Below are 15,797 nucleotides of genomic sequence, written 5' to 3' on the forward strand. Positions count from 1 at the left end.
AGCAGAATTGTGATCTCTAATTTCTGTGCATTTCAAGTAGAATGAGTGACTTTAAGTTACATATTACTTTGAGATTATGAATCTTTAGTGGTTCCAGTATACCAGTACTGTATAGCTAGCATTCCTTCTGGACAAGGGAAGAACACATAAATTCCAGATTCAGACCAGGTCTTGATTTGGGTTGTATTTTTTCTCTCTCATTTCCACGAAGAAAAAACCCTCTCATTTGGATTTGGGGATGTTACAAGATGGTTTGCATAAAATATTCACTTTTGCTAAACACATATCTCTAAAACAAATGATGCAAAAAAGTACTCACATTTGATTTGTCACCACATTCAGAATCGGCTATAAAAAAAAAAACAGAAAGAAGAAAAATTAAATTTAACACAGCAAAATGTGCTTAGCCTGCAATTAAAGCTACATTGTATCTGTATAAAAAAGCTTCATGTTAGTTTCCTACTTTCTCCCACAACCAAATGCAAGGACGAATCGTAAGCAAATAAACCAGAAAAAAGATTACACCCGTCACCAACAAAACTACTTTTTATCTGAGTACAGAGGAGCACAATATTAACTAACATCAGGTTCTACTCTACCGCTAGCTAATGCCATCTACTTTTGGTCACAGACGTTAGCAGTGTTCAGACTGTTACCTACTTTGATCTACTTTTCCCTTCGTGATGCAGTGCAAGGAAGGAAAAAGCACAGCAAAGCTAAAAGGATGGGACTACACTATTCAAGAGCCACAGTTACGAAGAGAACCATTGCCATTTTCTATCCAAATGTCTTTGAATTAGGCTGATTTAAAGAAATTAAGGAAAAAGTATTTATAGGCAAGTGATTTCATTTGGGTGCCTGAAGCCAGGGCATCACAACAATGTGCAACCCAACAGCTCTTTGTGAACTGTAGACACTTTCTACGAAAGCAAGAGGTAGAACAAGTCCCCGTGACCATCAGCTTTCACCCCAGCCCCATGTCCGAAGACACCTACAACTGGAGGCAGCAGAAGGGCTGAAGCTGGTCTTAGCACCGCGTTTACCTGACTGCGAGAAAAACTGTGAGCGTCGCCAGTTGTTGCGAACCCTAAGCGGAACCGCGGCCCAGCGGGGCGGCTCTGCAGGCAACGGCACGGAGACAAAACAAGAAACACAGCGCGGTCAAAAGGCGATGATGGAGTCTCAGACCCGAGCCACCTTGGCCACGAGAGGGATTTTGACTACAATGGCTTTGGCCCATTGCAGCTAGTTTACAACAGACCTGCAGATCACACGGACTGCCCGTATATAAATGCTACCATTGCAACATGGCACCTAACCTCGCATGAGAGCTCTAGCAAACTAATGCTAGTCAAGGGCAGCCGCTCCTTCAAGTCTTTGCATGATGGTCGCATTCATTCCTATTGCAGATATACGTCTTATAGGATTATGTGATCCTTTCAGCGCTTTATGTGCTGTGAACACTAGAGAGCAGCCAAGTGTTTTCAGCATCACTCAGAAAACAGGTGAGAGATATACAATCTGTTACTTGGTGTTTGGATTGATTCGTGCCTAACATAAAAAGATACTGTTCCCAAAACCTGTTTGGAAAGTGCCTCCCCACTTAAAACAAGTGAGACTTCTATTCCTTTTCAGACAATCCTGTTTTCCACAGTGGATCACCTTTAGTAGTTTCAATCTTGAAAACACTAGGATAATCAGTATATTACCTGTATATAAACTAACAACATCGTAAGTTCTCAGGGGGAAGAAAACTTCAGACGATTTTTCTCTCTTTCTTTCACAATACCTACATACATGCATTTTTAAAATCAATATAAAATCAAACTACTAAACATTATCAATCTCAAGCAAAACTTTGTCAAAAAGGCAAAAAAAGAAGTTCTGCTTTGCAAGAACTCGTGATGGGCACAGGTCAAATTGAGGGATGTGGCCAGGTATGCTTATTGTTCATCTATGAAAAGGAGCTCCACATGAGCAGCTGAGTGCAGAATTTATCTTCAGAAGTTTTTGTTGTGAGATAAAACCAATTGATAAGCCATTTTCATCTGCAAGCAGCAGTACTAATAAAATATAATGGCATAATACAGCTTTTATTTCTAGGCCACGTAAGTGCGAGCTCTTCCTGCTCCCCTCCATTGTGCCAAAATTCTGCTGTTGTATTTAAGGGGAACAGCCAGAAGAGTCCTTTGCATCACAGAAGCCACAATACCCATATCAGTCAGATGCAACTAGGAAACAACCATTTTAGCTCCAAAACCACCCAGGTCATCAATTAGGCACTTCTCCCTGAACACCACACACACATATCCAGTTACTGTGCAGGTGAGTTCTCCAAATGCTGTTTGCTCACCTTGTGGACCAGAATTCTGCAGAGCAACTTGGCTGGTCTCGGGTAGTTTCTTTAAAAATGGCAATACTATACTCCCCTCTTGTTCCAGAGCTTTTGGTTTCATCACCTGTTCAGACATTTGGAATGAAAACAGCATTCAAAAATCAGCAGGTTCAATCAAAGGTTAACTTAAACCCCTTCTACTTATCTTCTGAATCAACAGTATCAAAGATGAAGCCTCTTATCTCCAAAATTGGAGATGGACTTGATGATCTTAAAAGTCTTTTCAAACCTAAATTATTCTATGATTCTATGAATTACAACACGGAGCTGCAGTAGTGAAGTCCTGGAAATAACCGGCAACTGTTTGTTGTTGACTTTCACGCTGCCCTGCACACCAAAGCTGATCCTAACCCAGGACCAACATTGAACTTACCTGACAGAGCAGTATGGTTATGGCCATTTGTCACCCCTGCCACCACCCCCACTTGTTCAGCACTTCAAGAGCACTAAGAGGGTAAGCTAAGCTCCACTGTCTACACCTTCTGGATACTCTTTATCTTCTCAACATGTGGTGGGACTAGAGTTTGCAGGTTAAGTTCTCATTTCTGCTCCAGCCAGTTTACAGGTTCAAACGCTACAAGCAGACATTGGAGAGTTCCTTGGAGGGGCAACTCTCTGATGACCATAGAATTTGGCACAGAAACCATCCTCCAGGGTCATTCCCTGGCAGATTGTTTTGAATGAACGCCTGAAGTGATGTTATGGAGAGAAAAATACCAATTTGCACAATAAACCTTTCCATGAGAGATCTTTCTTCTTTTTTTGTTTTGTTTTCCACTCCCTCTCTTTCTTGCCCATACATACCTCTGGCACAGCAGGGAGTTCAGCTTCCTTTTGCTGCTCCATTTCAGGTTTCTTCACATCATTCTCACTTGAAGCAGCTTCCTCTGAGGGGACAGGACTGGGAAGAAATTCTAATCTCTTCACAACAGGGCTGGCACAAGCCGCAGTTGACTTGAATTGCTTTTGATCTGAACCTAATCCACACACACAAGAAATAATGTTGCAAGGTTAAGATATATTTTCAAATAAAATGTAGACCTATTTCTTACAATCCAATTTCTTACTGGTTATACTGTGAACTCATGAACTGGAGGTTTTGAAAAAATAATCTTTCTTCAACACAGGAAAAATTAATCTCTCAGAGAAGACAAAACTTTAAGGGTGAAATTCACCTGACAAAATGTAGGTGCTTACACTTGACTTGGGCATCATGGGACACCCTTCATGGTCAACAACAGAGAGGCAGTTCTTGGGGAAGAGTCACCCAAACTATTTCAGACACTCCTCTTCAGCCAAGATGAGCTGCAACCTACAACTTGCCTACTGAGGTATAGATCTCTCTACTGAATCCTATCCTAAGATGATACCCAGACAAGTAGCTATACCGCAGTTAACATGGTCTCACTGTCAGCACTGGAGGACATTCCAGCTTGCCTGTTTCCACTAAACCATGGCAGTCAAGCATCAGGCAGCAAATAAACTATGCTAACAGGAAGCCTTGGACTGGAATAACCTAATTGTAATTCAGTTCCTAAAATAACCCAACAAGTTGATGTTGGTTTATGGGAGAAGGGGCCAGGAGCGCACAGGCCTACAGCTGAGGACTGTGACAGCTAAGCTCTTGTCAGCTGGTACCACCATTGGAAGCAGAGCCGTTTCCAGCATCCCAGGCAGTGCACAAGCAACTGGACATCTCTCTAAACTCCTAAGACAGAATTCCAGATTCAGATCCTGTCCCCTCTGCAATCATGGCAGCAGCAGCTTCCAAACGTACCTTGTTGAAAGGCTAGGAGAGTGAGCTAAGAAAGAGATGCACCCCAAGGCTCCGCTAAGAACCTGTACACGAGCAGAGACAAGAGTTGCTCCTGCTGCCAAGCAGATGCACACCGCTTTGGAGCAGGTTCCACACTGCTAGTGGCATGGAAGTATCTGGCTTGTACTGAACAGCTGAGGAGGTTGCTTATTCTACAAGGAGGTCACACAGTTTCAACCACATCCATCTCTCCAAAGCAGACATAATGAAAACCCGTGTTCCTTTACTATTTCAATTTTTGCAATGCTATCTCAGTTTTCCTTTCCCACCAATATTAGACTTTACTATCAATACTTAATGTTTAGCATTTCTCACAGGTGTGGAGCCTGACAAAAGGTAGCTTTGTGATCCGTAGACAAATATCACCAACTCATCACTGCTGACTCTTCAGAGGAGAATTTGGTTGGTTCACCACAAGACTGCAGCTTCTACATTACCTGCCAGGTGCAATTCAAGATTGTTAACCTCTGTGCTTTGCCATCTATGAGCCAAGGTAATTAAGTCAGCTGACGAGCCCTTGCTAACCGCTCATGGGCTTCAGAGTCTTGCAGCACATCAAGACAAGGCTGGATATGCTTCTCATCTTGGGGCAATGATGTCTGAGGGCAAAGCTCAATTGCTTAAGTCACATTTATCCTCAACAAATAGGAGCATTATGCTTATATGCCAATTACAAGCCAGAGGACTCATTTAAATACCTACTTCAAATACTACTTTTTACTTGCCCACACCAAGCTGAACTTTGAAAAATGAACAACAAAAAAACCCCACGAACTTAGTATGATAGTAGGCAGTAGATAAAATCCCTGCTCAAAGGTAATGTTTCAGAAAAACCCTTTTGAGGAAAATAGCTTCAAATTTTACCAGCAAATTCCCTTCCCCAGATTAGGAATCACGCATAAAGGCTTTAAAGCAGAAAATCAGGAGTGTGCACAATACTGTCCATTTAAAGCTCCTACAAGGACTGAAGTGCCCTTTCTTATTCTCCTTCCCCATTTTTTAAGGTCTTGGGAGGAAAAAAAAGTGTTGAACAGAAGCTACTACTGACTGATAGCTTCTGCCCTGATTGCTTTCTGGTTACAGCACACTGTGGCACCAGCTTTTCACACACACAAACAGCAAAGCAGACAACTTGGACCCCGAGCAACGTGCAGTCAGGTGTTTCATTTCAATCACAGAGTGACAGAGGAGCACAGGTTGCAAGGGAACTCAATAGATCATCTGGTCCCACCTTTCATGGGAAAGGGAGCCTGGATGAGATTAGCACCCTGTTCAGTCACACCTTGAAAACCTCCAGCCATGGGGACTCTGCCACATTCCTGGGGAGGTTGTCACACTGAATGGTCATTCTTACTGTAAAAAATGTCTTTCTTATGTTGAGATTTCTGACATCATCTGCATTGTCTAATAAACCCTCTTGGTGCCGCTGCAGATGCACTTATTGGACTCCTGCTGCAGGCTGGGCCTAAAGCCCAGCCCGGGGTGGGCAAGGGCAGGGGCGAGGAAAGCAGCAACATCCCAGGTCAACAACTCACCTGGGGACGGGCACGCTGGGCTTGCAGGTCCCGCACTTCCAGGGCTAGGCTCGACCTGCTTACTGGCAGCTCTATCTGCTTCCACCGGGGAGGCCTGCAGAGAATAATACAGTAGAAACACAGTGAGTACAGTGAAAATAAAAGTATGTATTAATTCCTCAATGCTGTACTTGCTGCTTCTTTGTAATGTGTTCGAACCAGACTGGTTTAGAGCTCAGCAGGGAGCTGGGGAGTATGTTTCGGAGCAGTACATGCCGCTTGGGTGTTGAATCGCTGGCTTTAATCTCCTTTTCAAACCGTTCATCAGCAACTGTCATGCAGTTGGTTTGGAATAGTTCCTACAAGCTTTTAAAATTGTAGGATATCTTGGATTGTGTTAGCTGGAGATAAGCATACATTCCACCCTTAGTTTCCTCTTCCAGAATAACACAAAAACGTATGCATTAGTGAATACATAGCACATACTAGGGTTTGAAAAGTGGCAAAGTAATTAAATACTTCCTTTATTTCACGGTTGTCTAAACAATCTGTTATCTGCAGGGAAAAGCCAGAGCCAGTATTAAAGGTAATGAAATACTTGAAGCACTATTAAGAGAGGACTGAAAAAATATGGTGAGAGCGTATCGAGCCAATAATCCAAATCCCTTTGAAAAGCCAGCTTCCTTGCCCAGCACAAGGTTGTTGCAGAGCTAAAACCACACTGTCAAAAAAAGGGTAGCACTTCAGCCAATCTCTTTAGCAGCTTCCACCATATATTCACTTTCCCAGTAGGCAAATTGAGAAAAATCTGCAGCAAAGCTATCAGCCTTGGCACAATGCTTCTACTGCACGAAAGATGTAGAAAATGGTACATTCAACAGAGGAAAATAAAAAAAAGCAGACTGCTTTTAGAAATAAAAAGTAACATATTTCAGAAGTAGTCTATTGTAATTGTAGACTCGCTTTCCTGTCCTCCTCCCACCCCTTCATCTTATTAACAGCTGCAAGGGAGGAAATCAGATGAAATTTCCTCTTTTCTGGGGGCACGATTCAGACCTCCACCTTCTGCATGGATCCTGTTTCCCATCCCTGCAGACCCACATGAACCTAAAGCCCTCCAGCCATCTGAGCCTCATGAAGGGCAGACTTGGGCTCTCACAGCTCGGTCATCGAGGACATTTGCTGGCGGTGCCAACAGGACACCAACGCCTGTGGACACACTTTGGCGCCAGAGAGCTTTGCAGTCAGTGGTGCTTGGGAATCCCTGCCTCTCCTCCTCTCTGGAGGGAGGCATGCTCTGGAGAGAGGCAGGGAACCTGTCTGGGAAGATGCCCTGCGAGGAAATGGTGGGGACTGGTGTGGGGCCATGGCCAGGGGCAGTGACCCGGGCAAGTCCAGCGGGTAGCAAGCAGTGCTGGGAACAACAGAAGAAGCCCCCGGCTGCCAAGGGCTGTGCCACCACCTTGGACAGGCGCCAGATCACAGCCCTGAGCCTCCAGAAGCGGCAGCACGTCTCCTCCGGAGGCTGCTGGGGCTGGCTGCCTGCTGTCTGCCCCGTTGCCCAGCGCTTTCCACTGCACCCTCACCTCCGCCTGCCTGAATCCTCCTCCCCAGGCACGGCATGGGGACACACAGAATCATAGAATCGTTTAGGTTGGAAAAAACCTCTAAGATCATTGAGTCCAACCGTTAACCTAACCCTGCCAAGTCCACCACTAAACCATGTCCCTAAGCACCTTACCTACCCACCTCCAGGGATGGGGACTCAACCACTTCTCTGGGAAGACTGTTCCAATGCTTGAAAACCCTTTTGGGGAAGAAGTTTTTCCTAATGTCCAACCTAAACCTCCCTTGGTGCAGCTTGAGGCCATGTTACTTAAAAGAAGAGACCGACCCCCACCTTGCTACAGCCTCCTTTCAGGCAGTTGTAGAGAGTGGTAAGGTCTCCCCTCAGCGTCCTCTTCTCCAGGCTAAACAACCCCAGTTCCCTCAGCTGCTCTTCACAGGAACTGTGCTCCAGACCCCTCACCAGTTCTGTTGCTCGTTGGACACATCCCCTTCCTGCCTAAAAGTGGTTCTCAAAATGGACAAGGCAGAGGGTGAAATACACACTCCAAAGAGGCAGCATGGAAAGTTTGAGGACCTCCTCCTCACTATATCCACCTGTGAGCATGCCTATACCAAAAGCAAACAAGGCATGCAGCTCCCCTGCTCCAAGGAGGGATAGTCACTGGAGATGATGAGACATAGACTAAAAAACTCCAAGTGCTCCAAATGGGGACATTTCCTCAAAGAAATGCTCCAAAGACTGCAAATCCTGTGCCCTGGAGATTTGCCCCTTGCCATTCTGTTGCTCTTTTCTCCTGTATAACCCACCTCTCCCTTCCCCAGCCCATCTTCATGTCAGCCTGTGTTTCACTGAGAGCTTTCTCAATGAAAGCCCCAGCAGAACACTGCAACTAAAGAAAATGTCTCCTTCAGCCTCAGTTCTGGCTCCTGACGTGACAGCAGCCAGGGGAGAATCTACTGGAAACCCTTCCCAACCTTGCTCAATGCAGAAGTAAGTATTTCTTTTCTCCATGAGGACAGCCAGGTAGCGTAACAGGCTGTGCCATCTCTGTCCTTGGAGGTTTTCAAGACTTGAATGATCAAGCCCTTAGCAACCCAGTCTGATCTCACACCTGATCCTGCTTTGAGCAGAAGACTCAGCTAGAGACCTACAACCTGAATTATTCTGTCATTCTACAACCTACAAACTTCCGCTAAACCTAAACAAATGGCTGTTATCGAGACCTCAGGGTTTGCCCTAAACAAAGTAGATTTTAACTGGAAAAGCAAGAGGCACGTACCTGACAACTCTACCCACTGCTCCAAAGCATAAGCCCTTCCAAAGAAATTGTTGCAAATTTCAATTACTAATTTTTATATTATTGTTATTTTTGGTAAAGCAATGGAACTCACCCTCTACTCTCAAAAAGCAACTGTCCAAATGGAAAAATACAAAAAAAAAAAAAAAAAAGAAGAAATTCAGCTTTAATTTCAATCTCATTAGCTTTAGAGCTATAAACAGTGATAAACCAGGGCCGATACAAAAAGCATTAAACAGCGTTATATGCACCCAGGGAAGTCAAGTGCCGATGGCAGCTGGAGCTGGGGAAAGAGCACAACCGCAATGGTACCTCAGAGGGTTTATAAAGCTCAGCGAATGCACAGACACGATGCACTTTTATCACCTCTGGGTCTAGAGTTACCTAGGAACATAAACACAGTGCTGTAGCTATCCTGTGCAAGTGCAATAACTAACTCTACCCATAACCTATATCCAGAAGGCTGAACCAGGTATAGACATAGATGTTATTTATAGAAATTCTTTCAAAGAGAAGTAAAAAAAAAAAAAAAAGAAATTGAATTTTACAATGGCATGCTGCAGAAGTTCTGTTCCTGCTCATGAGACTTGACTCTTCCTCCTCCCTCTGCTGAGCGATTAAATGCCAGTGACATACAGCTAAAAATATAAAACTGATTAGTAAGTAATTTATAAAAAAATTAACTCAACTTCACTGGGGAGCTCTCTCATTCCCAGTATACCTAATTCTATTTATAATACCAATATCCACAGGTATATGATACATTTAAGAAAATTCTTGCACTGATAAAGCCGATAACATGTCTTTTCTACCACAGACTATCATCATCCCCTTTTCATAAATATATTGTAATTGAATGATGATGTTATCACTGTACAAGAAAAAGGCACACAAGCATTACAAACTGAAGAATGCTGTCTATTCTGATTGGTGTTTTTATTACCCCATGCATCTAGCTACCCAGGAGTTAGAGTGAACTTCCCCACTTAGGATTCAGAAGCCTTAGTCCATGATGGGAAATTAAATATTGTGATTGCAGTTGCGGTTATGAGGACACCAGTAACAGGGGGCAAAGTGACACCTCAGTTCTGCTAACCAAGGCATCCATTTAACAAAGACACAAGCACAGCTGATGATACAGTGTTATCAAACACCTATCAGGCATGAAAATAAATTAGTTCAGTTTGTGGCAGACAAGATTTTTATCCCATAAACTAGGATATCAGTCCAAGTATTTCTTTAATTAAGACCATACAAGCCAGAAATAGCCACATTGCCTATTGCTGTAGCAGAACCTTACATCCTTACAAAACCCTAAAAATACAATAACTAGGAGCTCCTAAAATGGGGAACATCACAACTACTACAAGAATTCAATGCCAACGGAAGCTACAGAAGAACTTTATTAACCCATATTGTAAATTAAATCAAAATGTAGGTGTCCTGGTTTTGGCTGGGATAGAGTTAATTTTCTTCACAGTAGCTAGCATAGTGCTGTGTTTTGGATTTAGTACCAGAAGAATGTTGATAACACACTGATGTTTTCAGCTGTTGCCAAGTAGTGCTCAGACTGCTCAAGGACTTTTTGAGCTTCTCCTGCTCGGCCAGGTGCATAACAAGCTGGGAGGGAGCACAGCTAGCACAGCTAACCCAAACTGACCAAAGGGCTATTCCATACCATATAACGTCATGCTCGGGGGGGGGTTAGTTAGTTCGGTCGGTCGCTCGCGGCTCGGGGACTGCTTGCGGCTCGGGGACTGCTTGCGGCTCGGGACGGGCTGGGCATCGGTCGGCGGGTGGTGAGCAATTGCATTGTGCATCATTCGTTTTGTATATTCTGTATATTCTGTTATCATTCTCATTATTACTATTATTATTATTTTCTCTTATTAAACTGTCTTTATCTCAGCCCTCAGCTCTAACTTTTTATTTTCTTTCCGATTCTCTCCCCCATCCCATTGAGGGAGGGGGGGGGGGGAGCGAGCGGCTGGGGGGTGCTGAGTTGCCAGCCGGGTTAAACCACGACAGTAGGCCAGTTAACATTACTTGTACACAAAACCATGTGAAATATTTTTACTCTATTTTCTATGAAAACTTGACAAAACAAGCTGTCTGGAACCAGCAAGAATGCAGAGATATCGGGATGACCCAGGTGAGAACCACAGTTTAAATTCTGTAAAATCCCTCAGGAATGAAACTGGTTGCAGTATCAATAGCCACATGTAGAAATTGCCTGACATATCTTTCAAGCTTCTGTGATTGAAATTGTACATGTATCATTGACTTTAAAATTTTCATACGATGATTTCCTCATCAAAGCTAGCATTCCTGTTGTGAGTGGTAATGGTGGCACGACCTCGGGCTGCCACAGCTAAGTGCCTTGCATGCTGTGCCAGCATAGTGCTACAGCCAGAACACTGTTCTGACATGTTAAGCCATCTGCCTCATCTGGCAGCTATATAATCATAGAATCATAGAATCGTTTAGGTTGGAAAAGACCTTTAAGATCATCAAGTCCAACTGTTTCCCTGCCCCTGCCATGCCACCACTAAACCATGTCCCTAAGCACCTCGTCTACCTGTCTTTTAATGACCTCCAGGGATGGGGACTCGATCAGCTATTACAACCAAAGATCAGGGTGGATCAGTAATTGACAGAGACGCCTTACAAGTGCTGCAAGAAGTAGTGTTAAGTATTCCTGCAAGTAATTTTTCTAGAGTTACTGCTGCTCAGTAGGGATGTAAAATAAGCTCCTGTCGCTCAGACACTGAAAAGTGCATGGGTATCTGGAGGACGGGAGACCCGGATGCTAGATTTGAACCATATCCTGAGCAGAATTCTCTTCTAGCTGCTTTGAAGCTTTGCTGCTCTCACTTCTCATCCTAAACCTTTTTCCCTTCAGGTAGTCTAGCCCTCCACCCATCTTCCCATGTGTGGTTCCAGGCAAAGCTGTCAAATCTGGAACAGACGTACTTACTCTACAAGTGTTTCTTGTAATAAATCGAGGAACAAAGACTTGTCCTACCAGATATGTACAAATCAAGATTTCAACCCTGCTATCCTGTAGCTTGGCCAACAATTCTCAACCACAAGAAAGCTTATAATTTAATCTCAGTTCAATCAGTGGATTTTTGAAGATGAAGGAGAGTGTTACTTGGGTATAGAAAAGAAGTTTATTTTGTGCCAAGCATGCAGTAAGTAGAAATAGACAAGTTTAAGCTAGCTAATGAAAAATTAAAAGAAAGCCAAAACGTCTCCCCACCATCACCACTTCACCCTCATCTTTTTAAAGTTGCTGTCTGTATTTTCTTTTTTTTTTAGTTAATCAAAGCTATAATTAGGGCTATAACAAGGCAATGATTTATAAACGCTCATACAAAGATTGGTTAAAATAAAGTGATGTTACTCACTGACAAATTAATCTGCACAAATATTGTTTTAAAACAAAACATTTACTTTGCCAACTTCTGATTCAAAGAGCTAGAGGATACAACTTCTCAGCATTTGTAATGTGCCTAACTTCTGTATGATGGAAAGAAAACCACGACCTAATGGCTGACCAGTTGAACTGGGTTGAGGAGATGATTCTCACATTATTGCCAGCATTGCCACTGACTGATCAGTCTTTGGGTCTTGGCCCCAGTTTTCCTAGCTGCAATGAGAGAGGTGTGGTTTACCTACTGCCTCTCTCAGCAGCACATTGCTTCACAAACACTAGTAGGGTATTTTCATCCTGCTTATAGGCCAAATTTATCCTTTCTAGTCTTAAATCAGAGGTAAAATTTTATAAGCTACTTTGAGTAAAGGTAAGTCTCTTGTAAAATCTTTCCCCCTCCCCCAATCTAAGTGCTCTCTAGCTATACACTATAGATGCAAGTATAATTTCTTGATAATGTTTTTCTTTACCATCCTTCCCACCTGCTGCAGCTTTTTGCATCCCATTTCATAGCAGATTTAGGCAGGAGTTACATATGTTTCCCACTTAGTCTCTGATTGCCAATCATTATTGATTCACATATAAATGGGGCTCTTCTCTGTCAAAAACTGACACTGAGGTCTCACCCATGCAAAATGATCCCTGCACTCCTCTAGCTCCCCAAAAACCTTGATCATATTAGTGTTTTAAGTGTTGCAACTTGACTAAACCGTTTTTCCAACTTCAGACCAAAAGAGCTGTTGAAGTACAGCTGCACAGCATCTTCCCATATTGCAGACAACGCCTGAGGCCAGCCGGACAGATTTAGAGCAAGGCTACAGAGCTTCAAAGGGAAGCCTGCCAGGTGGAGAGAAGACAGGACTAGTTCATTTGACAACTGAACTGAAACAGCAAGGGGAGCAGCCGTAAGAGGGATGGAGGAGGAGGAAGGGGCACGCAAAGAACATAAGAGAATCAGAAGGGGAGGACAGGAGGGCCAAAGGTAATGTATATAAGAAAAGGAATATATACTTTGCAAAAGAGCTTCAGGGCAGAAAATGACTGAATAAAAACCAAAACCAAATCTCAGAGCAACTAGAGGGAAAAAACCTTTAGAAACAGCATCTCTTATCAGGCAGAGGAACTAGTGCCTGTGAATCTTATTCAAAGCTTGAGAAGGACATAGCTAACAAGAACTATATCAATAAAGGGAAATATACAAAAAAAGGGAGTGAAAGCAAGAAAACATGCACCATTTGTAAATGTTTTCTCAAGGCAAAAGAAATGTAGTAATTTCTTCCACTCCAGACAGCTCTGCTGCTCTATCTATCTGAGCTGCTTTTCTATCTCTGTTCCTGTCGTCTTCTCCTCCTCACCTAAGAATTCAGTAGGGTTAAACATCAGGCAAAAACTATAGCCCTGGTTTCTCCTTGTGGAAGGTGATACAGCGGCAGCTTCAGAAGGTTTTCTTTCCATGAATGTGTAGCTTGGAAGCCCCATCCTGCTGGGGCAAAACCCAAACCCCTTACTCCGCTCTGGAGGGCTCACAGTGACAGCTAGAGTTACTCAGCATCCTACCCAGCAAGAAGCTACGTTTTATGAAGAGTGGGACAAGCCCAGGAGGCTCTTTTCTTTCCTAATTTGGATTCCCAACCTTCCTAGGAGGGGTTGTACCTTCAGAGAGGAGTTTAGTGTTTCAGACTCTGCAGATGCAGGCTGACATCGCTGTGTTAGCTGTCCAGAAACCAAAGTAAAATAGGTACAGGGAGAAGGCTGACTGAAGTGATCCCAGCGTAGCTGCCTGATTCTTGCAGATAAGGCCCCAGACCGATTGCATCCACACTGAGCTGCCTATAGCAGTGCTGGTCTGTGCCCCAACACACAGAGTGAAGAAGCCAAGCATCAGCACCATGCCCCATCTCTGTAACCTGGCATCTAAATCCTTCCCATCTATGAGGGCACTCCTGCCATACTCAATAGCTAAATTACCACCCATGCCTTAGTTTAAGGCATGGGGACCTGGAAAATTAGAACAAAGCAGCTAGGTAAAAAGCAGCAAACTTCTAGAAGGAATAAAGCCTGTAATAAAACCTGTAATCTTATTTTAGGCTGGTAAATTCCCTTCCCGCCACAAGCAGGTCTCCTTCTCTTCCCCCCATCACACTCAGTGCATTCCACTTGTTTCCTTATGTAAGATCCCCCTCAAAGCAGTCTCCTCTCCTTGCTCTGCCCTTGACATGCTTGACACACGTACCTATGCTTGAAGCTGAAGCGCCAGGAGTAATTATAATGATTTGCACTACCCAGTCACATTATTGATGAAATCGTGAAGCTAGCGATATAAAATCCTTAGTTAGAGAAACTCTGTCAATAGCACCACCTGGGTGCACACTCCTCTTCTCTGGAAGGCTTCATCATTAAGTGCACTCAAGCTTACAAACCAGGAGGTATCCCGCAAATGTCAGGGTCACAAGGAATCTGAGAATTCAAACTCTTCTGCCTCCTTTGCCAATATCACCATGACGGCTAAGACACTGGAAGCAGAAAATGGACACAGAAAAATCTGTGTTCAGCTGGCTTCTCAAAGCTGTAGAAAGGGAAGGATGAGAGGGCATCAAACAGGTACAAACACACCCAAGCCCTATCAGTGGCTTCTGTTGCTAAAATCACTCTCAACTCTTCTGCAGCTATACTGGTCTGGAAATCCTAAAAAAGGAGACAGTACCACTTTCATTTGGCTACTTTTCTGATTGCCATTGTGCTTCTAATCTACAGCAAGCTGAGGCTCTTCTCTATCCTCCAAATATTCCCATTACCAGCTCTCCCCTATCAGACACAATGCTTACCTCACTTTTCTCTTACAGCCAATTCATTCTGACAGAAGCAGCCTCTGCTCTGCCATCCCTGCCTGCCTTCTTGCAAATCATTCACTTTTGACTCTACACCAGTTCCCTCCAATGGAACCAAATCTGTGCCCACAGCACATCCCAGCTCCCATGCTTGTTGCAGGCTCTGTGGCTTGGTTGTCCATGGCCAGAGACTGGCATGAAGCAGGGGAGTTAGGTAAGACACAAGTCCTTTGGCATGAATAAACCATTGCTCCCCGGGACAGATCCCCACCCGCTCCCTGTTATCCATCTTGCCAATGCTTGGATGAAATCTGAGATGAAAGCAAAAAACTATCATACTCCAACTTTCATCACATTTCTAATTCTCTTTGTTGTTACACAGAAAAGAACACCGAGAATTCCCTCTCCTGCCACTTGTTTGCAACCCTTTTACATACTTTATTTGCAGTCCGGTCCTGATTCCTTGTTTTGTTTTTACTATCTACTTCTATCTGGGGAAGAGTGGGAAAGAAAAATGAAAAGGTAAAATTAATTTGTTTCTTTGAGAAGGCAGTTAAGAAGCATGTTGGCCCCTCCGAGCATTTCAATAGCTTATCCCCTTTTCTAATATTTCTGAGAGGGGAATGAAAGCTGAATGTTCAAAACTGCTAGCACATCCACATCCTCTTCTTTGAAAATTGAAAACTGAGACTAATTATAATGGCTTGCACAGTCCAATTATGTTGCTGATCTAATCAGCTAACATCAGGAGAAGCGCTGAATAAATCTGCACAATAGCTGGGACACAGAGTCGATTTCTCCCTGGCCCAGCACATTTAAAACATGCTTATCAGCTGCATCTGAAAAAAAAGAGACGCTGGCTGCAATAAGTTTTTTGCATCTTCCCCTCCCATTTCTCTACCCACATCCCAAAGGAAGACGCCTTTAATTTACAAAGAATT

General features: G+C 43.6%; 1 protein-coding gene across 1 annotated transcript in view; it reads right to left on the reverse strand.

Annotated features, from left to right (window-relative positions):
• The window catches only part of LIMCH1 (LIM and calponin homology domains 1), a 113,157-nt gene that overhangs the window by 14,627 nt on the left and 82,733 nt on the right, over positions 1 to 15,797 (reverse strand). Inside the window, exons 20-24 of the mRNA XM_035896755.1 lie at positions 5,747 to 5,840; positions 3,200 to 3,372; positions 2,354 to 2,459; positions 1,044 to 1,118; positions 320 to 348 (exon numbers count right to left, since the gene is read on the reverse strand). Of these exons, the coding sequence (XP_035752648.1) occupies positions 320 to 348; positions 1,044 to 1,118; positions 2,354 to 2,459; positions 3,200 to 3,372; positions 5,747 to 5,840 (477 nt within the window). The remainder of the gene's footprint in view (positions 1 to 319; positions 349 to 1,043; positions 1,119 to 2,353; positions 2,460 to 3,199; positions 3,373 to 5,746; positions 5,841 to 15,797) is intronic.

Source organism: Egretta garzetta, unplaced genomic scaffold (genome assembly GCF_000687185.1).
Source record: "Egretta garzetta isolate BGI_Z169 unplaced genomic scaffold, ASM68718v1 scaffold256, whole genome shotgun sequence".
Taxonomy (NCBI): domain Eukaryota; kingdom Metazoa; phylum Chordata; class Aves; order Pelecaniformes; family Ardeidae; genus Egretta; species Egretta garzetta.